At 45.7% G+C, this 22,977-nt stretch overlaps 2 protein-coding genes across 5 annotated transcripts in view; one reads left to right on the top strand and one right to left on the bottom strand.

The window, feature by feature from the left end:
- The window catches only part of LOC142575953 (uncharacterized), a 65,524-nt gene extending 47,546 nt beyond the window's left edge, over positions 1 to 17,978 (top strand). For all 4 annotated transcript variants that reach the window (XM_075685794.1, XM_075685792.1, XM_075685791.1 and 1 more), the window contains 7 exons: positions 1,204 to 1,355; positions 2,105 to 2,250; positions 2,673 to 2,847; positions 3,584 to 3,834; positions 5,644 to 5,860; positions 6,668 to 6,959; positions 12,546 to 17,978. In XM_075685794.1, the coding sequence (XP_075541909.1) occupies positions 1,204 to 1,355; positions 2,105 to 2,250; positions 2,673 to 2,847; positions 3,584 to 3,834; positions 5,644 to 5,860; positions 6,668 to 6,959; positions 12,546 to 13,017 (1,705 nt within the window). In that variant the 3' untranslated portion in view covers positions 13,018 to 17,978. The remainder of the gene's footprint in view (positions 1 to 1,203; positions 1,356 to 2,104; positions 2,251 to 2,672; positions 2,848 to 3,583; positions 3,835 to 5,643; positions 5,861 to 6,667; positions 6,960 to 12,545) is intronic.
- A 3,833-nt stretch (positions 17,979 to 21,811) lies between these two features.
- ND-B17 (NADH dehydrogenase (ubiquinone) B17 subunit) lies at positions 21,812 to 22,574 on the bottom strand. The gene has a single exon (XM_075685797.1). It carries the CDS (start codon positions 22,403 to 22,405, stop codon positions 21,881 to 21,883), a length of 525 nt encoding a protein of 174 aa, XP_075541912.1. The 5' UTR covers positions 22,406 to 22,574; the 3' UTR covers positions 21,812 to 21,880.
- Between the last annotated feature and the right edge of the window lie 403 nt (positions 22,575 to 22,977).

The following is a 22,977-nucleotide window of genomic DNA, read 5'->3' as shown; positions in this document are numbered from 1 at the left end:
AGACTGACCTTATTCTGACGCACCTGCTGTAAAGTTGGGATAGCCCTTCTGAATTTTGGTGAAAATTTTGAAAAATATTACTGTGCAATAAATAGAAGGTTGCCCCAAAACACAGGTTCAGTATTAAACCAAGAATTTCATTGGTATTCAGTACAATGGAATCTCACTAATTCATTAGTTTCAGAGGAAACAAAGCGCTTGATTCTATTGATAAAGAAAAATATTTTCCAGACATTCACACGCTAGAACTGAGCTGTAATACTAATTTGGTGTTCCTTTAAGGAGAGTGGACTGTACTGCACATCTTGATTTCTATGTACTTATGTTTCTGATAGCTTGTGACATTCTTGTTATGCAATGCTAGGAGACCCCCAAGCACGTGCAGCACTGTATTTTGTTGCCCAAAATTAATGAGCATTAAAAAATATTTGATCAATATTTGGCTTTGTTTTTTTTTTCATTCAATTCGATATTCGATTTGAAATCTACTGTTCAGTATTCGCATACCCCTACTTGTTCTACGTGGTAAGCTAGCTGCAATGAGTCACGTAACATGTTTTTGGTGTTCCGGAGAATTGCATGTGTCGCAGGGCGAACTTGCGAAGGGCTTAGTCTTGGCGAGGGCCACCATCCTGTTTGTGATTGTTGCGGAGTCATCTAAGAACTTCAGAATATTATATGCGCAAGAGACTGACAGGCAACATGTTGTGGTTCATAGACAGTGGTAAAGTGCTCTCTGAGAGTTATGATGATGGCCATCAGGTATAAATAAATCTCTCTTCTGTGAAGGTAAAGCTCACGTTTAATCTTTTTTTATTATTGCCAGAATTGGAGGCATGCTATGTTTTTCGTGCTAAAATGTAGAGTGCACGCTCGATTTGTACTTTGCTTAGGAGGTTTAATGTCATTTCTACGTTAGTTTCCTACCTTGAACACACAGAAGGTTGGTCACACGTTTGATTCGGGGATTGTTAGGATCAAGCAAGTACTGCCATATGAATCAGCAGTGTGTTTAGGTGTTTTTGACATGGACTAGCCTGTTAGTTCTCATGTGCTGTGCTAATTGGTCAGTGTGCCAGTCTGCAACATCGCTGATAGTATGAGTGATTATCAATGTAGATTTTTGTGAGTATCGCTAACTACATTTAGATCTTGCAGTTCTGTACCGTGGTTCTGAAGCGTAAAGTTGCATCTGTCCTGCAGGTTGATCCTGCTGCTGGCTTCATCTCCGGACAAGTGGACCGAAGTGGGCAGCACCACAGTGGTAGCACCTGTGACCCAGATACTTTACCACTGTGAACGTGTGTATGTGGCCCTGAGCAACGGCTCTCTCAATATCTACCAGAGGGACTCAGGTAGGCTTTGCCTTGTGTCTCGATACAGTGCTGTCTACCCAGCATAACATGCCTGTGATTGTAGTGTTCCATCAGTTTTTTTTGTAGTCTCTGTTTGTAACTGGCGTAATGGGAGATTGCTAGAGGCCTTTGTCATGCACTACACATAAATTAGGCTGATGATGATCATTATTATTTGAGTACAAAATGCAAAGCAAGTGAATCGATACAGTCAAACCTTTTCCTGTCAAGCGTAGACTTTCTGAATAGTCACCTGCATAAAAAAAAGCACAAAAGAGAAGAATTCGGTTGGGCCACATTTGTAGGTCACTTGCATGAAATGGTAAATGTACGTGTGTTGCTTTACCAGTGCCGGAAACAGAGTGGGCAAAGTGGACTTGTACAGATGCAATTGTTGCTGCAAACACTGATTTGAGGTTTATTACTGGCTTGAGTGCATGGTAGCTACAGCCAACGTGTAGGTTGTAATCGTTATGGTGGCTGTGCGAAATTGGCCTCATCTAGGAATGAAAATAATAGGCTCTGAATCTTACTGCACACAGTGTTATCACATGCATCAGTGTGCAATTGCTGACCTCATGAGAAAAAAAAATAGCCTGTTTGCTTATAGGGAACAACTCCATTCTTGTTTCTCTTTCTACAGTTGTTTTGCCCTCTTTGTCTTGTTGCCTTTTTTCTGTGGTACATATTTCTGATGTTTTGCGCTTGTTGAAACTTTCTCTTTCTCTCTTTCTGTCTTTGTACCTAAGCAACTGGCGCGTGGGATCTGGAATCCCCTGGTGTCCTTGTCCTGGGCACGGAGCCCATAACGTCCCTACTTCCCCTGGGAACTCTGCTGTACTGCGCCTGTGCAGACAAGATCTATGTGCTCGACGCATTTACGTCAGACATACAGGTAAGCCTCTGCGCTGATTGCACAGTGCTTACTATCTTAATTTGGCTTGGAATGAGAGTGCCATTACTAGACATTTGCTGCATTCGTCAGTACATCAAAGCCCACAGCAACAGCTATTGTTTCTAGGATCGAGATTCCAGCATCTTTCTCTCACTTGTTCACTTTACTGTTTGGTATTGACAGTGATAACACCAGATGCATGGCACTTCATGTACACTGTGTTGTTTACCAGACCTGAATCGGTTAAAAAAAAGTGGTTACTGATTCTGAACCAAACTATTCTTTAAAGTATTAGAGGTTGCTTTTGACAAGACAGGAGGCTCTACTGATTTCAGCCGTGGCGACAGAGTCGCATTTGTTCTAACAAGTTGTAAGTGTGGGTGCAAGTGTTTAATTGAGGCTGATGAGTGCTTGCTCTGCAGAGGACGCATACATTGAACCAAGAGGAAGGTGGCCAAGCCTACCTCATGGCTCATTCGGGCACGGGTCTTTGGATTGCACTGAAAAACTCATCTCGCATCAGCCTCTACCACACAGAAACCTTCCAGCACCTGCAGGATGTTGACGTTGCTGAGGGTGTCAACCGCTTCCTTTCAGGTGGGTGGTTGATTGGAGATCTCCATGTTTCACTTGGAAGGTGTGGTCATGGAGAATGCAGTTCGTTCGACTTATCGTATTGCATAATGAAAACTTTTTTTCCCCAGTACATTTACGTAAAGTTGGGAGGCACGTCCATTATGGCAGGTATAATGTTCAGCAGTTTTTTATCCATGGCTACCTCCTCTAAGCCTTACCTTGCACACATGATTGTGGACTTTGTTAAATTGAAACGGCGGAACAAGATGACTTCTCTAAATTGTGTGGGGAAAAAAACACACCTGTCGATGTTCAATGGAACTAGGTTTCAGAATTTGAAGAATGCTTGTTATATCGGGTTTTGGTAAATTGAGGTGTTTTACGTATTGCAATTTGACTGTAAACATACATACTGCGAGTGAATGAGTATATTACACAGGATGGGTGTCTGGTCTGTGCGCACTTTCTCTTCATTTTATCGTGCAATAGAATGCTGCTGGATGCACCACTCACTGAACCAAGTGCTTGAATTGCTGCACAGTTGGCGACAGCCTTTGCACCAACAGCTAGAGCTGTGGGAGAGCTTGCATTGTGGGCATTGTTATCTTGTCTGCTGCACAGAATGTGCTGGAACTTTCTGGGTGTTTCTAAACTGATCCCTTACACAAGGAAGCTGGGGCTGGTGTGTGTGGTTACATTGCGGTGAAAAGCATGTCTCAAGCCTCTTGGCATGTGCCCACATCTGCAACATGTGCAGCCAAGCAAGGCAGCGTGCGGCCAGCAGTGACTGTGACCTCCCTGGTGGCTGGCCCGGGCCTGCTTTGGGTGGGCACGAGTGCCGGGGTGGTGCTAACACTGCCGCTACCTCGCCTCGAGGGTGTGCCCATCCTGGGAGGCCGCACCTACCTTGCGCACCATGGACACCGAGGACCCGTCACCTTCCTCCTGTGCCTCCAGCCACGGGTGCACCCGTCTCGTCGTGGATCCAGCAGGGCCCAGCAACACAGGGTCAGCCAATCTGGCATTGCTCTCTCTCTAGCAGTATAGGATACAGGGCCAGTGTGAGGCCAACCAACACAGGGCCACATTAGTGCTACATTGTACCATGTGGGCCCAACACTGGCCCTATTTGTTGTGCTACTTCAGTTAGGCTTCCTCCTGAAAAGGGTAAAGTGCCACCCATTGTTTAAGGGAGCGCCCTAACATGATGCTCTCACTTTGCTGGTGGTTTATGGACAAGGGCTTGCAGAAGCTGTGTCAGTGTACACTGCACAGGTGACATAGAAAGGTGCCAATGCCACCAACCAAAAGTAATTTGCTGCAAAGCTGGGTGATTGTGCACTTGCCAGAGGGGAAAACTTGTGTGTGTCCTACACATGTGTGTTCGCTTTAAAGGGGCCCTGAACCACCCTTCAGGCTTAGTGAAATAGCATAGTCTGCGGCTCACATGTACTGCGGTGAAGATCTCGGCGAAGTTTTGCTGTCATATGCGGTGCTTGGAGCTCGCAAGCGCATCACGAAGTCACATTTCTTTCAAATGCTCTCTTTTCAACATGAGGCCCTGTCCTCATTCTCTTATGGACGCTTCATTTTGTCATTGGACGCTTTATTTCATCATTCCCTTAGACGGCTGCCATTGGGCAATAGGGGACTTCAAGCTGTGGTTGGCTGCATGGCGTAGGTACTGTGGCCACCGTGGAGTGCTGCCACGAGTCCACTGGCTAAGCACACTGCGGCTCGCTGAGAACAACTGCGTTTGGCTTATGTTTAGCGCATCATAAACACCAAAGGGGGAGGTCGTGGCATCTACGTTTATATCCAAAATGAAATTTGAGCTGTGCGCCACGGTGACATTTAGGAGGCAGAGAGTTCTGGGCACGACCCACTGCACTGCAGCCTTCGCAGCGCAGAGCATTGAAGAAGGAAAGGGAGCGCAGTAGAGGCTTTGTTTGATTGTCATAAACTCCACTTCTGCTGAATGCATTGAAGTACTTTTTATGGCAAAATATTTCTGAAATAGCTTATTTTCACTTCAAATGTCTTTCTCCACATGGAAAAGAAGTGGTTCAGGGCCCCTTTAAGAGTGAACTGCACCATATATTTTCCATTTACTTTCCTTGTGGAAGGAAAGAAAGCTGCATAACATACTGTGCTGACTTCCGACCTCGACTTCTAAAGCATTGGGATGGTTTATTGGAACTTTCCATCACCCAAGTGCTTGAACTTGAGTGGGAACTTGCTGAAGCTTGCTGAATTTAGCTGAAACTAGCTGAGACTAGCCGAGTTCCCGAAGTCAGTTTTTGAATTTGTGGCACTTGTATGTAATTTTGTTTCGCATGTTGCAAAACATCTTCAACTCGCCGCAGTTGTTTAGTGGCGTTGGTGTCGCGCTGCTAAGCACGAGTTCACGGGACCATATCCCAGCCACGGCGGCTGCGTTTTTGATAGGGGGCAAAATGCAAAAACATCCGTGGGTACTTAGATTTAGGTGCGCGTTAAATAAGCCCAGGTGATCAGAATTAATCCGGAGTCCCCCACTATGGTATGCCTCATAATACGAGAGGCAAATGTGGAGCATTGTTCTTTTTTCTTTTCCTTTGGTTGTATGTTACAAGCCATATGTATGGCAATTGAGCATTGCGAAAATTGCTCCGGAAAGCACTTTCTAGCCCCATTGAGCTTTCTGAAGGCATATCGGTGTGAAAGTAAAATGCGCTTGAGAAGTGCTTGTTCTCTAGTTTTTTTTATGGAGTTCCATGGCACTTCTACACACTTGATGCCAGTGCTCATGCCATGACTTTGCACCCACAATTTCAGACTTCGGTTGCCCCAGAAGAGGCGGGTGCGGAGCAGCTCGCAGAAGAAGGTGAAGAGGAGGAAGAAGAACTGGCCAAAGCTGCAAAAGATGTTGAAGGAGGCGATGCTGTGACAGAGGAGGCAGAGCTGGACGCAGCCAGCACGAGTGGTGTTCAGAAGCAGAAGTCAGACTCAGTCTTGCCCTCCACACCTGCCAGCCACAAGCTGGGAACAAGGGGTAGGTGGCGTGGCGTTTCCTACGCGCCTAGTGTGTACATGGTATGCGTAAGAACACATAGAAACATGGAAATGAAGGTCAAAGTTCAATTTTCTGAATTTAGCACCGGAACTTGGGGCAGGTCCGTATCAGTGATGTCACGCATTTCAAAATATTTTTTCATATTTTGGTCATTGCGACTCGGGAAATGTTCTTGAAACTCGGCAAGTTTAGTCTTTGGCCTCTCTAGAATATAATGTAGGCTATCTTTACCAATAAAAAATTAGCTAGGCCCAGGCGGACGGCTTCAGAATACATGGAAGACCTGAAAGGCTGGTGCTGGAACTTGAATGCGGCTCTGCCATCTGTCTTTTGTTTTCCGTATTTTCTGGCTTACAAATCCTATTTTTGTAGTGAGAGTGGCTTTTTTGGTCTTGTAAAAGGATAACTTACAAACACAGCTGGAAATCCTTTCTCTCTCTCCAGTGTCAGTGAAGCTAGTGCCAAAGGCCACATGTTCTAGGTGTAGGTTTAGGTTCTAGGTTTCTAGGTTGTGGCGTTCTGATGCTGATTAGGTTCCTGGCCACCGCGGTCACATGCTTCATGGGAGGGAAAGGCAAAAATGCTCAAATACCTGTGCTACCCTCGCCATGAAGTGCTGCCGTCATAACAACTCTAGTGCCATCTCCAGTTGTAGCTGCCGTAACCACCACGTTAAGCTTGGCAAACCGGCTTCCACTATTGTACGTACGCATCGTGTCAGGTAGACGTGCATAAGGAGTTCGGTGTCTCGATACTGATCGCCTCTGCATTCGCCTTGCGACGCAGCGCTTCGCCGGACAGCCACTGAGAACATACACATGTCGGGTGCCAAGACGCTTCCCCGCGGCCTCTCCCTGTGTGCCCGGGCCAGCGCTGCAAGCGGGCTGACCCTGAGCAGCGCGGGAGGCGTGAGCACTGACAGCGGCAACGACAGTGGCAGCAGCCCCGAGGCGAGCCGCAGTGAGGTGTACGGTCTGTACGCAGACCTCATGAACGTGCACGACTACGAGAGCCACGAGCAGCTCAACCGCAGTGACCCTGAGCTCATGCACTTCCACTTCGCGACACTGGGGCGCAGGTGAGCATGGCATCGCGCTTTCTTGAATTTACGTGTGCTGGCCTGCACTGACTGAGATTTGGTACTAACAATAGCGTGCACGAGAACAAGAGCGTCGACATAGCGTTGGTTGGGTTGTATTTTCTACGTCTTACGCAGCTAAATTAACCTTTTGAGTGAATGAAACACGAACTTGAGATGGCACGCTTATTAGTTAGGCCCTCAATTGACGCATTTCGTTTTGTGAGTATAGTACCTGGCGGGAATATGGCATAACTATGCAGTAAACGGCGGTATGTGCTAAACCCCAAAGTAGACATCTGTCTCTTGATGTGCTACCACTACCAACAAAAATAATGCAATGCCACAGTGACTGTTACCTAAAATATGCACTACAAGATACAGTAGGCTTCCATTAATTCAGTTCCAGTTAATTGGATCTTTTGGTTAATTCGATCCCAATTGAAGGTCCTGGCTGGTGCCCTGCATTTCTATGGGCCCAAAATGTCATTATTACTACTGCATTTACTTGCATAATCATCTCACTCGCGTAATGATCGTACCCCTGTATTTTGTCATAAAAATTTGATTTTTTTTCCTTTCCCGTGTAATGATCGCACCCCGAACTTGCCACAGCGATATGTTGTGTGCCAAGTCTAGCTAATGATGATCGCGCTTATCATCTGTCAAATGCTGTCGAATGCTACGCGAACGACTCTTCAAGACATACCAAGCGTTCTGCGCGCACCGAACATTCTTAAAGGGACACTAAAGGTTACCAGAAAGTCAAGTTAAAGTGGTAGAGCAATGTTCTAGAACGTCTAAGGCGTCAATATAATTGCGAACAAAACTTTAGTTACCGAGAAATTGAGGCAAATGCATGACACGATTTGAGACCCTCCAGCGACATTCCGGTACTAGCCCGAGGACGAAAGCACTCCTCATAATTTGTGTTACTAATACTCAACTACTAGTATTAAAAATATAATTTCATTCGATTATAAGACGTAAGAAAATGCTACTTAACTACGTCTATTTGATTCTAAGAAAAAATAACATTTTGACGTTACCCTTCAGTAGTATGGGTGGTCGAAAGGTTTCGTTTTCGCTCGACTCTGCGCCGCGCATGCTTTGGAGCTTCAGTAGTTTCGTTATCGCGTCCTGCTGTGCGGGTTCTGCTGGCTCGCGAAACTTTCATTTGGAACAAGCAGCGAGAATGCCACGTCTATGTGATGTCGTGGGAAGCCCTCGTTGCTTTCCCGCTCCGGAGAGCCGGTGTCGAGGCCGCCGTCGTAGTACGCAACGACGCCGGCAGCGCGAGCCCTCAGCAGCAGGTCGCGCTCGTCAGTGCTCAAATCGCTGAAGTTGAGCCCAGCATCGTGAGCCAATCTGTCGTTATCAGGGTCCATTGCGACGAGCGTCGAAGTTTGCGTCATAGTATAAAGTACCAGCTTATGGTCGCGCGTTTCTCCTTCCGCTAGCCACCATACTCCCGCTTTCGCTCTGCTGTCGGCTCTGGCTTGGCTCTGTTTCCGGCCGCGCTTTGTCGTTTTGCGCAGAAAAGCCGTAGCGCCGTCTGCGGACGCCGTTTTACTCACCGAAGGCGCAACGTCACTATGAGACCATGATGTTAGTACTCCTCGATCGGAGGGCGGGTGATTTGAACTGCACTAGAGGTACGCGGACGCTTCAGAACGCATTTTCTCTTAAAATAAGTCTCTCCTTGGCACGAAACAAGCGTTTCGAGGTTTCTGGGATGGTATTTCAACAGTCCACGTTGACTTAATAGTAACATTTAGTGTCCCTTTAAGCAGATGCCTCATTTCATTCCTTTCATCACTTTCCGCATTTCCACGAAAAAAAAAAAAGAACTACAACCAAATTTGCCTTGGCTTTATTATTTGTACGCTTTATAATGGTTTTGGTCAACAACAAAAACAAGGTGCTTTTTCGATTCTTCCCGTCTGCACTCGTGGGCACGCAACAAATTGCGAGCGGCAACGATAGTAGTCACGTTTACACTGATACATTAGAAGTGTACCCCATTCATACGCCGACGCTTGTAACACAGCTAAGATATTTGCCCACCCATAGTGGAAGCATGCCGTATTAAGATAGTAGTGAAGACAAATGTCGCAGTTTCTGCAGTGTGCCCGCCATGTGTTTCTGTCACTGGCAGGTAAGCGCGCCCATCTCTGTTTCTATCCCCTCAAAGTGGTCATGGCTACGTTATTGCCGCACACTTGCCGATATCAGCGATATTATTCATTACTGATGTGGAAGAAACTGTTTCAATGTGCCCAGTGTACTCATGAGAAGAAAAAAAATCGCGTTCTGCGCATTCAGCTTGCTTCGCCAGCCGCCATTTTTGTTTTGGTGTCCCGTACTGTTACAGTGGCAGCCGCCTATTGGCTGCCACTATAACAAATGTCCACCTGGCAGCCGCCAGGTGGACATTTGATTTGGGGGCTTGTTTAAGGGGTCCTGAACAGTGCATCGGGCTTGGTGAAAAAACATACTCTGCAGATAGCATATGGTGGTGTGAACATCTCGGCCAAGTTTTGCAGCTGTGTGCGGTGCGTGGAGCTCGTAAGCAGAGTGTGAAGTCATCTTTCTCTCAAATGCTCTCTTTTCAACAGAAGCCTGCTCCTATCTTTTCTGGATGCTTTATTTCATGATATAGCAGGTTCTCACATGCGGCTGCTGTTGGTCAATAGGTGACTTCACTCAAGAAGAGTGTTTGGATCAGTACGCTTCTTCCTACCATTACTGTGTATATTTATTGACGAAGTTTAATAAACTGGCTGAAGTAAGTGAAAATCTACTTTAGAATTTCGATTATAATTGCGTACTTCCGGATGAAGCCGACTATCTTCTGCTCACGCTCGGCTGTGGCTGCCCACATAGGAATTAAACTTTGGCCTCCATGCTTATCGGTGTCGTAGCCGTCAGGTCTTGGTAATTTTGACTAGTTTTGAACATTCAGCTGGCCTCAACCCACTTGAAACTTAAGGTCAGACCACAGGCATGCATGCCAGCATGCATTCACTCCTGGCTGTTCCTGGCTAGAAGCCTTGGCAGTCATCACTTCGTGTCAAGGTATTGATAGTGCTTCAAAATGTGCAAGTTGGATGTGGCTACTATCCGTCAGTCAAGCTAGTGCAGGACAAAACCGGTCAGCACCCCACTAGTACAGCCAACCTGGTGCATATGAGTGCGAGCACGCACTCAGACCCTGTCACGCGCAAAGCAAGCGTGCGCATAGGCACTATAGTTGCAGGTCTGCTACGTAGCTTAGATACCGTAACTGCCGCAAGCTGCTGCGACGAGTCTGCTGGCTGAGAACAACCATGTCTGGCTTACGTTTGGTGCATCATAGACACCAAAATCTGAAGTAGCGGTGTCTACGTGAACATTGAAAATCAAATTAGAACTGCATGCCACAGTGACGTTCAGTAGACGAAGCATTGTGGGAATGCGTTGTTCCACCGTAGTCTTTGCAGTGCAAGCCATTGAAGGAGTGGAAGAAGCACCAAGAAAGGAATGTTTGATTGCCAATAACTCCGCTTCTGCTGAACACATTGAAATACTTTTAGCGGCGAGGTATTTCTGAAGTAGCCTGTTTTAACTTCAAACTTCGCTAAAAAGTGGTTCAGAGCGCCTTTATAAGGTTAGTCAAACACTGCCTAGTGAATCGGCGGTGTTTTTTGGCATTTTTTAATGCATCTTGTTTTATTTGAACTGCCAGATAATTTGATCAGTCTCATCAGCTCCCACCAGGGTCAAATTAAAGGGAGTCGACTATATTTTGTTTTTATCTAAATCCGCAATGTTAGAGACGTATGCACCCTTCAGGGCATATCTTGTCACACAACAATAATTGTCATCTGCCTTGCTTGCATTTTCTTTCTTGAAAACCATGCACTTGCTACTTTCCTGTCTAGAATGCTATGTCGTGCTGATTACACACATGCCATTCGTAACCTGAAAGCACTGGGTGTGCAGTGTTAAAGAAAGGAAAGGCGTGCAGGGTAGATGACGATTGTCATTGTAGGACAAGATAAGCCCCAAAGGGTGCAAACTTCTTTAAGAGTGCGTGAAAAAATTCCAGGTTTCTAGCACGACTGTGCAGTAGCGCAAAAGCAATGGCAAGCAGCATTTCCAAGCTTTGGCAAGGAACACTGCGGCAGAGCAGATGACTTGCCCAGCTTTTACCGATGCATGTGTGCGGGTTTCTACAAGGACGCCGCTCCTGAGCAAGAGCCGGTACTGCATTATCGAAATGTGGTACTTGCTGATGTGCGGTGCCGATTGTCACATTCAATTTGTGTGCAGCATGTTGCCTATGAGCACATTGCATACTTGTGCTCTAGAAGTGAGCTATGAGTTGCTGCTTGAAAGCTTAAGGAGCTGGTGCTTTTACTCTTTAAGCTTAAGATGAAGGGCTGCCTAAAAAAAAAAAGAAAATCTTATGTACTGCCTGTGTTATATAGAGCGGTGTGAAAGCACATAGTATTGATTGGATATTGAAGTGAGGTAGGTTCCAGTCAGCTGCTGTAGAAAAAGTATTGCAGTAATGTGAAAGCAATTGTCCATAATGTAGGTGGCATTCATTTTGTGCCTTTATAGCCTTCCAGATGCGCAGGCATATACCGTATTTACTCGCCTAATGAACGCTCTCGCGTAATGAACGCAGCCCCACTTTTCCAGTGAAGAAGTGCGTTTTTTTCTTTTTCTCGCATAATGATCGCACCCTGAACTTTCTGCCGTGAAGCAAGAGACACACGGTACGATTCGGCGTGCGCGATTGTGTCCGACGCCTTGTTGGACGCTAAATCGTACCGTGTCACCTACTTTTATTGCGATAGCAATTATAGGCGCTTTAGGTGCATTTTTTCCGTCGTCGCTGCCACCGCTGAGCGCCGCATGGTGTAGGTGAGTGAAAGCGCACGAGGGAAGTCGACGATAACGGCCTGTCGATCACAGCCCGGGGCAGGGGGGAGGGGGGTGGCAGCGTTGTACTCTGGCAGCAACTGTGTATCGCACAACCACAATTCAGGCACAACCACGCCCGCGGCTCAATCTCTGGTGTACAGTAGAGGAAAGCGGGAAGGAAACGTGCCGTCTTCCGTCGCGCGCATGTCGCAGGGGGGGTGATCGCTGTGTTTTAGTTCGGCAGCCAGCACCTGCCATTGCATGGGCATGGCGCGCCCTATTTTCAAAGCGGTCTGCATCGGGGGGGCTGAGTTGATGGCGGATCATACCTTTGTGCGTGCTGCGTTCTCGGCACTCAGTTTGCGTTGAAGGGAATGTTTGCAAGTTTATACAGCCGATAAAACTACTATCCTTACTTCGTGCAGCTGTCTACACATTTGCTATGGTTCGAATTTCGGGCAAAACTGACTTTTTTAGAGGTGGCCACGCAAAAAAAAATAGCGCTCAGAATTTTACCCTGCATAATGAACGCACCCCCCAGCTTTGCGCACATTTTTCGGGAAAAAAAAGTGCATTCATTATGCGAGTAAATACCGTAATTGTATCTACAAGATCTTTAGCCCCCATAATATGTGGCAGCTTACCAATAAGCCCGTTCTTTGTCCAACACAGGTCTCACCGACCCGGTCGACCACGTTCCTGGGACCTATCCACTATGGAGGTGTCGGGAGACTCCGACTCGTCCGCAGCCACTTGTGATGCCCACAACGCAGCCAATGCGGCTGCCCAGGCTGCTGCGGCGGCGCAAGGTGGCGTCGTACTTCAGGCAGCTGGCACCTCATCTTCTTCATCTGACGCGGGGCCCAAGTCATCATTCGCATCGTCACCGTCACCATCACTGTCATCCGTCGAAGGACCGGCGTACGGCACCTTGCGGCAGCCGCGGCGGCCAGGTCAGCCTGTGCCAAGGGGAGCGCACCATTCGGGTTCAGGGGGCAGCGCAGACGCCGGGCCACAAAGCAAGACGCTGCTCACTTTGACTGGAGGTTGCGGCTATGTCAATTGGCGCAGGGCAGTTGGTGATCACCTGGCCACCTCACCCAGTGGCGACGCCCTCGTGCTCATCTGGGAGATGAAAGTCTGAAGCCGGATCCCCATCCCAGTCCTTTTTTCATTTCTCAGCAGGACGTGGCAAAGTTGCTTCGCGACTATGTATGAAGACGGATACGTAGGGTTTTTTCCCCTTCGTGATGCAGCTAGCTTCTCTCTCTACCAACTTGTGCAAAGGCACTTGACGGTTGGGTGATAATGCTCCTCACCTTTGAAGGTTGTGTGCATGCATTGAAGTGGGTTTTGGTCGAGAATGCCGGAGACTGAAGGTGATTCTGGAAAGAGAGCTCGAAAACCTCCGCGCCATTACCTTACTTTCAGGAGCCATTTTTACTCAAGTTTGGGTCAGTTTTGTTTTGCTGTGTGTTTGCTTTTAGTTTGGGGCACGAAACATAATGTTGATGGCGATGCCTTTTTTTGTTTTCTCTATCTTTCTGTTTGAAGAAAGAAATTGTCATTGTGGCACCATACCAAAAGAAAGCTTTATTATTATTTTTTTAATTCTTCGATAACATCTTTTCGTGTTGGAGGCTTCTGGATTGTCAACTTCTTGGTCACTGTCACATGCAAACAAAAAGCAGCTGTGCATTTGGCACATTGACATGTTGAACAAAGGCTGGCTGAGCTGAGTGGTAGCAGAAAAGGGGTGCAAATTACCATTGTGTACCCCTGGCTGCTACATGTTCAGATAAAATCTGTTGAGGTGGTGCAGTAAGTACATTGCAAATGCTAGACGCTTTTTGATTGGTCAGGGCTTGTCTTTGCTCAACATGTTGCACAATGCAGTCCATTCTTGGAGCAAAAAAAAATTTCAGAAAGATTTGTTAGAGGCTGGCCAGGCGGTATCGACTAGTTGATGAGTCCCATCTCGAGTTGCCTAAGGAGCTCACATTTATGACTAGCGTGTGTAGTGACGAAATAATGTTGCGACGGGAAGTTAACGTCCACTCTCCTTCCTTCTGACCTCTAGAATTTTCTGCGGGATGCTTCTGAGCAAGGAAAGAAATGTTTATAACGTGCGATAGGGGGGAGCCTTCTCTGCTGGGTTTTTGGAAACGGGTTTTTTTGATGATGCGCCTTGCTGCCAGCTGTGTGCCGCTGCCATGTTTTTCTTGGCAAATGTAGACTTGAGCCCGAGAGGTTAGCATATAGAAATTGCACCTTGGTGTTTTATTGTGCTCAACTGTCATCCTCCATCGTCGCAGAAGTGTTACACAGCCAAAGCTTGTAGTAGTAGTAGTAGCCTAACTTTCTACATGAACAAGAAATATGTTTTGTCTCCAAAAAGAGAATGTGTGAGGGAACTGCAAAATAACAAAAGGCGTCACGAGTGTTTCACAACATGAGGTACATTGGTCTTGTGGCACACGACTGTCTGTCTGCTTTCTTTCTTCTTTCTTTTTTTCTGACGCTCCGTGTGGCTGTGTTCTCTTGCATTTCTGTTTGATCTGTCCTCATAGCTAAGCTTGGACATTCTAGAAGACTGGATTGCGAACCATCACACACTTCAGTGGCACTAGGATTTAGTTGGCCTAGTTTATTTCTGCAGTTTTGGTGTCACCAAAGTACCTTTCATCATTGTATATGGAATTTGTGGAAGCCGAGATTCATTCAAAGGCTAACATAGGTATTGCAAAGAAGAAAGTGTGTTGTGCCTTCCCCTGTTTTTTTTTTTCTTCTCCTCGCATTCATTTTAAGCTGCGGGGCAGCACTTCATGCGCTCCTGCTGCCATTGTAGGAGTGGTTAAAGTTCATGTCCCAGTTGAACATTTCATGTTCAAGTGGGTGCCCTACTCAGCTTCACGTGGATCTTGTCCGTTTGCTTCACCACTGCCCCATCCATTGATTATATTTTACAATGCTCGTAATGACTTTTGTAGCTGGCGTTTTCTGCGTTTCCTTCCTGCCGTGGCTTGTGGTTTCTGAACAAAGACGCATATATGAAGACCTTCCTGAAGCTTGTGGTAGCAGACTTTGTTTTGTTTGTTTTTTTGACAATACAAAACAGTCATTATGGGTTATTCAATCTTAGGCATTTTGTTTCACGCTAAAGGGTGCACTTGATAAGCTTTTAACAACCTGTGGTTGCCCTGTCTGTGGCAAGCCATTATTTACTTGTACATTTAAGTATTGAATTTTTCTCGAGGTTGAACCCCTCTTTACGGTGTCTGGTATACTCGTCAATAACTCCACCTGGTTTATGCACTGGCCGTTCCTGACATAAGCAGAGCCATCAGTGAAAAGAGGTACAGCTCCTAAGTTTATAACATGGCTTCAACAGAATGCTGGTTTGAATGCTTGAACTGCATTCCCTCAAAAATGTGCCTCAGTTTGAAAATTTCCTTTCAGGCAAAAAAAGAAAGAAAAATAAGGAAAAGAAATTATTCCACTTAGAGTTGTTGCATTATCCACTCTTGTTTGCTAGTTAATGGCCTTTCTGTTTGGTTGTTGTATCCGCAATCTGGCAGGAAAAAGTTTTACCTCCCCTTCCATCCTGCGTTGAGGACAGCCATGAAGGCAGCAACCACAGATAAGTGCTGATTATTTTCGTGCATACTCTTGGATGTTTGCTTTGAATGTATTATGCACATGTAAGCAGATGCCGGGTCAAGCGCGCACTAGCCGAGTAGTTCTCCAGCAAGCCCTGTGCTATGCAACACAGGGGAATGCGGAGAAGGTGGTATTTCGGGAAGCCCTTGCAACTTTCGACTCTGCATTAGGCCGGAGTCGACAGTTACAGCCTTAGCGGAAAGTTGTTCGTGCTGCAGCACCTCGGGGGTGTTGCACTCCCTGCAAATCCCTGTTAGGAGTGTGTTGTGTGCGCAAGATTTCTGGTGGATGCAGCTGATGCATGTAGTACTTGCAATATCTGGAGAGTTAGCCAGGTACGCAGTACCATTGTAAAATGGGAAAATTAACACAATAGAACTTCATCTACACATTCCCGGTTCATGCATATTCCCGGTTTATGCAGTCGTGGTCGAAAACATTTTGATATGCACCCCTTTCGGATCATCAAGTTCATACCCTGCATTGTCTTGGAAAAGCACTTCTTCTTTCGCTCTCTCTGTCTATCATGGTCAAAGTACATTGGTGAGGTTGTACTATGCTTTGCTGATTATCTTCTTTATTATTTTGATTTTGTATGGAGTTTGGGTTGCAAACCATTTGGGTTGCATCTGCAGCCACTGAAATAGCCAAGTAGTATATGGTATTGGTATCGTCTAGCAGATTTGCTCCTTATTTTTTGTGCATCGATATCTTGACAAAAAAAAAGAAAAGGAAGAGCTTGTTTATATTGTATGCCCACATCAGTTCAATGGCCTCTTCTCCTAAGCATAATAGCTAGAACATGCCAACCTCGGGAATTTCGTTCATTGGCATAACTTCTTATTGGTTCTTAATGCCTTCCCCTGGTTTTAACATTAGGGGCTCGAGGCTTTTATTTTGTATCTATCACTTTGGGCAGACACTCTTTTTGTATGTCTCCCATCTTCCATGTAGCTTGCCCATGGAAAGAACTGTGTAGTTGGCAAATTTTATTTATTTTGAATTCACTTCAGGCTGCATTGCGGTGAAGGTCACTCCTTGTAAATGATTCCACTTGTTTTATATTTTTTCTTATTTTGGTTTGAGCAATCCAGCAGCATATGAACAACAGCTTTTATTGTCACATTAAGGGGCCTTTGTAAACTGCTTCATTGTCTGGCCTCTGCGGCTCATTAGCATGTTTGCATTTTGGGTACTCTTGGCAGCTTGCACGTTAGCAGCAGGACTTTGTGAACCTTGAGCAGGAAACACTTCTGGTTACTTTCCTTGGCCATGCAACATTCACTGGTGCGGTAATATACAAGGTATGGAAACGGGTCAGCAGTAGAACAAGCACATCATTTTGTTTTTCCCAGGGTACGTTTCACTCTTCACATCATCATAAGAAAATCAGTCCCCTTCCCCCTCCCGGCATCTGTATGCTATGTTCCTAAACTACTCTTTGCATCGCTGTGCTTTTGTTCCTAAATACCAAAGGCCGTTTTATTATTTTTTTTATATAGCCAGCAGCAAACTTGTGCAAGTGCCCTTTTTTTGTTTCCTAAAATAGGCCACACATTAAAGGTGTGCTTTGAAGAGTTCACACATTTGTTTGGGACCCTCTAGCTTAGCAATACTGTACTGCAGACCACAAGAGGGCACCCACAGTAGTTGTACAACGATTTTCTTTTTCATTTGATTCTTTTTTCATTTTCGTTGTCTGCTGCACCATCTTTCTGCTGCTCCTGGCGATGACATAGGCAGTGCTCCACTGAAGCTGGTGACGAAAGGTGACAGGAATTGGTTTGGAGCATCCAGCATTGATTGAGAAATCCGAGCTGGAATTGCCGTTTGCCACTCACATGTGCCGCCATTCGGAAAGTTTTTTCTTTTTTGTTGGCCATGCTGGACTGCCACCAAAGCGCAAGAACGAACAACGTAGGAAAATACACGAGAAAGCAAGTTGCTTTTTGCTAGTCATTTTCGCTTTTAATTTCATGCTAATTTTTTTCCCTCTCTCACATTAATGAAGCAGCTTCAGTGTTTCTAAAGCTTTAATGTATTACAAGGACATGTCATGCTGTATCATTGCACAGAAAAAAAAAGTGCCACATTTGTTTGTATTGTGGAGTACACGCATTCACTTACTTTTGTCGACCTTGCAGCGCACAGTCGTTCTATCTTGCACACTGTATGTTTTCGTTGTTTGTTTGAGCTACACGAGAAGGTTGATGAATACTGAAGCCACATCAGGGTGTTCTTGCAAGCCACCACAAACGCTCTTTGGACGCTGCCTCTTATTATTTTTTTTGAACTGCCAATTTCAATTCTCCCAATGACTCTGTGCTCAAGCTGGCTTTGTGTAATGCACGCAAGCCAGCAGCATAAGGTTGTGTTTGCCACTCTTGCATGGTGGCAGAAACAGCAGCTCTCAAGTGATCTGTAAGCTCGCATTTTCAACGAGCAGGAGGAAAAAGAGATAAAGAAATATTAAGAAAAGCAAGAGCAGAACTGCAGTCAAGAGGTCCTACCGTCTTTCCGGGCACCTTGCGGTTGTGGGCGAGCCATTGCCGTCGGAATTATCGCGCTTGGGTTGCCACTAGATGTGGGCGTCTACATCGTGGATGGGCTGAAAATCGCACAGGTCTAGCGCAGTAACCCAATGCTTTAATAATGTGCAAAAAACTTGCTCTTGTGCCTCTGGTTTCATAGGTTTATGATTTCCAAGTGCTCCCGCAAGAATCGTCGTTGTCTCGGCACATAGATAGCACAATTCCGAAACCTTATTCCTTCTCTCAAGCGTGCCTGTTAGATAGCCAGTATTAGCTTGTTTGCAAAGACACTTAGAGGAAGTGTTTCTCTTTTATTTTCACTTTCTATGTGCGTGTACTGCTACTGCAGTGAAATCTCATCGCAAGCACACTAAAATTTTTCTCGCATTTGCCAACTTCAAGGGTAGAGTCGCACAATACACACATTGAAACACTTGATGCTTGTATGTCGTAATAACCTGCTGCTGAAGTTGCTGCAATGAGGTTTCACGATTGCACTAGGAACCTTGTAGAATGTTCTTGTGGTAGGAAATGGCCAGCAATGAGTGAATGGGTAATGATAGAGAAAAGAACACGGGGTTGAAAATGTGTTTCCATGTGTGTGCTGCATTTGTGTAGCGCTGGAATGAATCTCTCAAGAAATGGTAGGGCAGCCGACGGCCACCGACAGCACACGTGGCATTGACGGCTTCTTGCAAGTATTTTCTACGGGGTAGCCTTTATATCGATGTCTAATGTCTTTGTGCGTAATTGTGAGAGCCAAGTGAAAGACCATTGCTGCTATGCCACAAGTGACGTGTGTCACTCCCCCCAACCCAAATTCTCCAGTTCCCAATGTTCTTCCCACTCCTGTCGTGGTGATTTTGTGCGAGTTGTCGTTGTCCTTCGCTTGCGAGACTTGACTCTGTCGTTGCCAGTGCTGTCCCCTCCCTCATTAGTTTTTTTTTACACATTGTGCGTGTACATCTTGTGTTCCTTTTTCGCCAGCTTGAAGCAATCTAGCGAAAAAGATAAAGAAACTTGTTTGCGTGTAATTTAATGCCTCCTCTGTACATAAATATATACATATTATATATATAAATTGACATATATATATATATTGCGTCCATGTGCGTGAGCATGTCAAGTCACGTGTATACAGTGTGGAGAAAAGAAGCAAGAAACAATCTTTGTATACTCTCGATGAGCTCACATCAGCTTGATGACATTTCTGTTTTCTTTGTTTTATCTCTGTGTGGTGTTGTGCTTGTTGCATCGTATAAGCCAAGCACACCTGCAGCTGCATGGGCAGCCTATTCCCGAGTCAGTTCAAACAAAAAGGCAGCGTCTACTTTTGGCTTGAATGTGTTATCTTATTGTTTTCTTAGAGATGGGTATTACTATGCACGACTGCCATACATTGTTTTACTGTTGCTTTTATTGAATGTGTTAGGCTTGTCCATTGTTTTTTTCCGAAGATGACTGCACATTTTCAATTGCACAAAGCTTTTGTGACATCATTTACAAGTGTTAGGTGGAAGTGGTAATATGATACACTTGTAAGCGGATAAGAAAAACAACAAAGTAGCATGTCCTGTTATGTTAGTTAGAAGAGCACATTTTTGTCCCTACCACCTTTACTTTTAGAACAAATTTTTTTTCTTTAGATAATATTTCTTTATCTGTAAGCATTACACTTCTACAATAAAGCAAATTTGTCTATATATATAAACGGATGTGTGTGTCTCTTTTGTTTGCTTACATTGGATAGCATGTTAGAGGCCGGTGAAAGGCGATTTTTGTCCCACTCACATTGGACAGTTTCACTACTTCACTGAATCAGTGTTAGGATTGCACTAATGCTATTGATTGCACGGCCATATGCCGTAAAAGCCAACACCAGGTGCTACAATAGTGCCACTTTTGAGTGTTGGCTACGTTAGGTGTCAAATGCCTCCAAGGACACTGCCGCTGCAAATCCAGTTTCGCCTGTTGCACTGGCTGTCTGAAGCCTGTTCGTATGCCATGACAAAAAACTGCAGCATGCATGCATGACGCAGCCATGCGGTACATGGTCATCAAATCTTATGGGAAGCACATTGTTTGTATTCCAGGGAATTTGGCACGAGAACCTGCCGGCCACAGTTTCATTAACAGATACCTACTTAAAAGGACACTAAAAATGAATATTGAGTTAAGCTGTAATGACCTGCTGCAATAGCTTAGTGGCCATGGTTGCCACATTTCAATGGGGTGAAATGCAAGGACATTCACGTAACTCTACATTAGATGCATGTGAAAAAAACCATGGGGTGTGCCTCATAATCGGATTATGGTTTTGGCATGTGAAACACCAGAATTTTATCATTTTTCAGTCAAACTTTGATGTTAAATTACGCTCCTGAAATAAAAAAATGACCAGTCTTGAATTCGGGTGCCTTGGGAGGCCAGAACGAACATAAAAACAACATGATTGGTAGCAACACCAGTCTAAAGTTGTAGCATCAGCTTGCCACAATGTTGCAGGGTTTAATAGCGCGTGCTTGTTATTTATCGGCAAATAACTATACAGCATTCTAAAGGAAACAAAGGCCCAACCTAGCAAGTTCCAAAACCTTATTCAGCTAGAAAGCGGCCCAATCTCAAAATAATCTGAAATGTGGGACATCACGTACATATAAGTGCCAATGCTTGGCAATGAAAGGGAAATTTGGCCTTCATAACTGTTTTGTGCCAAATAAATAAATGGCTTTCCTGAAGAATACCATACCAGTGTAATTTAGTATTGCTTAATAAGTGTTCATTTAGTGCATCGTATCGTTTAGTGCTTCAGTCAGTGCATATAAGGACGCTTACGCTCTTTTCCCATGGCTATGATGTGTTTCATACCATCTCGGCAAACTGACACATTGACTGGAATAGTGTAGGACATATTTCGTGCTTAATTGTAACGTGTGATTGCTGCATTAATGAGGCGATAAATGTGCTTTAGTCACAAAGCTTAATTTTATCTGAAAGATGTGAAGCGTTCTTGCACACTGACAAATGTGAAAAAAAGGAACGCAGCATATGATTTTTTTTATCTGCACATTTCATTCTAAGTGTAACTAGTAGGCACCACGGCAGCAACAATAATGTTACCACATTTCAGTGTAGCTAGATTTGAGCACTACATTTTGGGCTCGAGAAACAGCTGTGCGCACTGGTGGTTGTATGGACGAATAAAAGCTGCCAAGTTGCACTGTCTGGAGTATCATATTGTCGGTATACATTCAAACGCGAACAAGTCGCAAAGGACAACTACATTAGGTTTTCTGGTTCACCTGCATTCAGGTTCAAAAATGTAGATAGGGTCTACATCGTGCTTAGAAACAGGCCTTTAGTACTTTGAACAGGCTTTGTTTTTAGTACCTGTCACATTGTCATGTAAATACACATAACGGGCGTACTAAGTCTTCGTTGCTCTGCAATGCGACGATAGCTTCCTGGAATTGCAGCTCTGGTCAGCCATGTTAAATGTGTGACCAACTCCTCACGCAGTGTTCAAGTAATTTCGCTAAAGGGGTTGCGTTCCGTTTTAGCGTATCTTTAACGTACCCGCGATCGTGAGAGTGCCAAGCCACACAGGCGACGAATTCGGTGCTTGAGAACTCGTGGAGCCATGTAAGACGGTCATTGTCAACGTGCCAACACGCTGGAAAGGCGCAAAATCACGCAGGGCGGACGCCTCGCCTTCCACTGTTAGCAGTTCATAGCAAGCAAGACCGGCACCCTTACTATCATTTATTCTAATCATCATTGGCTTAGCCGCTAGATGCAAGATCAGCGGGCTCCGACTTAGATGTTGTTGCGCAGGACGTCCCTGTCCTTGAAGCCGCAGTCGGCGTAGTCCGAAGGCTTGGTCCTGTCGGACGGCTTGGGCCAACCGGGGTCGCCGGGATACACGGCGGGCCGCGACGTCCTCACCAGCAGTCCACTGTGGCGCTTCCAGGTGTGTTGGTTGTACTTGTAGTTGTACATCAGAACCAAGCCACCAAGGTACAGGACGAACACCTTGGGGACAAACCAGCGTAAGGCGGGTGTGATCAACGGGCCCATTGCGGGTTCGAGACGCGCGAATAAGGCATCCATCGGGTAGCGATAGATGCGACGGAAGGGATTCTTGAGCGCCCTCTCTAGTTCAGGCACATTACGTGGCTCGTTGGGCGACAGGTGCTGGTCCTCGAGCCACTTCTTTCGCCAGGCGCGGTCGGCATCGGTGAACTCTCCTGTGAGACGGCTCCTCTCCCTGCCGAACCGTCCTTCGATATTCATGGGCCGCACGCCGCCCGTCTCCGAGTGCGGCAACTTGCTCGGGTCCATGGCGGTTGTTTCAGCGTTTGCAGCGCCTTCCCTACAGTCCAAGGCAATGCGCGCGGTTTGTGTTTCTTTCGACTGAGCTCACGTATTTCATGCGCCGTCCGACTTCACCTTGGATGTCCGCGAAATCCACCGCGGCAGTGCGGAAGACGAAACAAACCTAGGCCAACAGGGCCTGCACAACCTACGCCATGTTTTTAACGGCGCAATGTCGTGAGGGCGCTAGCAAAATGCTTTTAAAAATTTGGAAAGCAACTGTTTTTTAATACAAATTTATCCGCGTTGTATACAACAGCGTTAGATAAAACGAATTTGTTTTGTTATTTGACCTGTTTCTTTGTCGCAAGTTGCGGAACCCATAGAGTTTCTTACAAAAATTTTTGCGGGAAACTCTATGGCAGAACCTGTAAGGCTGGATGGATGGATGATTGAGGCTCAACTCTTTGAATCGGGCGGCGGCGGCGCGCGCCACCTAGCCTTGAATGGTACTACATGCATGCATACACTCTAAGAACAGTTTACACCCTTTGGCTTGCCCCATGCTTGCCCCTTCTGCCACACAAAAATAATCGTCA

This window comes from Dermacentor variabilis, chromosome 3 (genome assembly GCF_050947875.1).
Source record: "Dermacentor variabilis isolate Ectoservices chromosome 3, ASM5094787v1, whole genome shotgun sequence".
NCBI classification, from domain to species: Eukaryota; Metazoa; Arthropoda; class Arachnida; order Ixodida; family Ixodidae; genus Dermacentor; species Dermacentor variabilis.
This window is presented reverse-complemented; position numbering and strand designations above follow the sequence as displayed.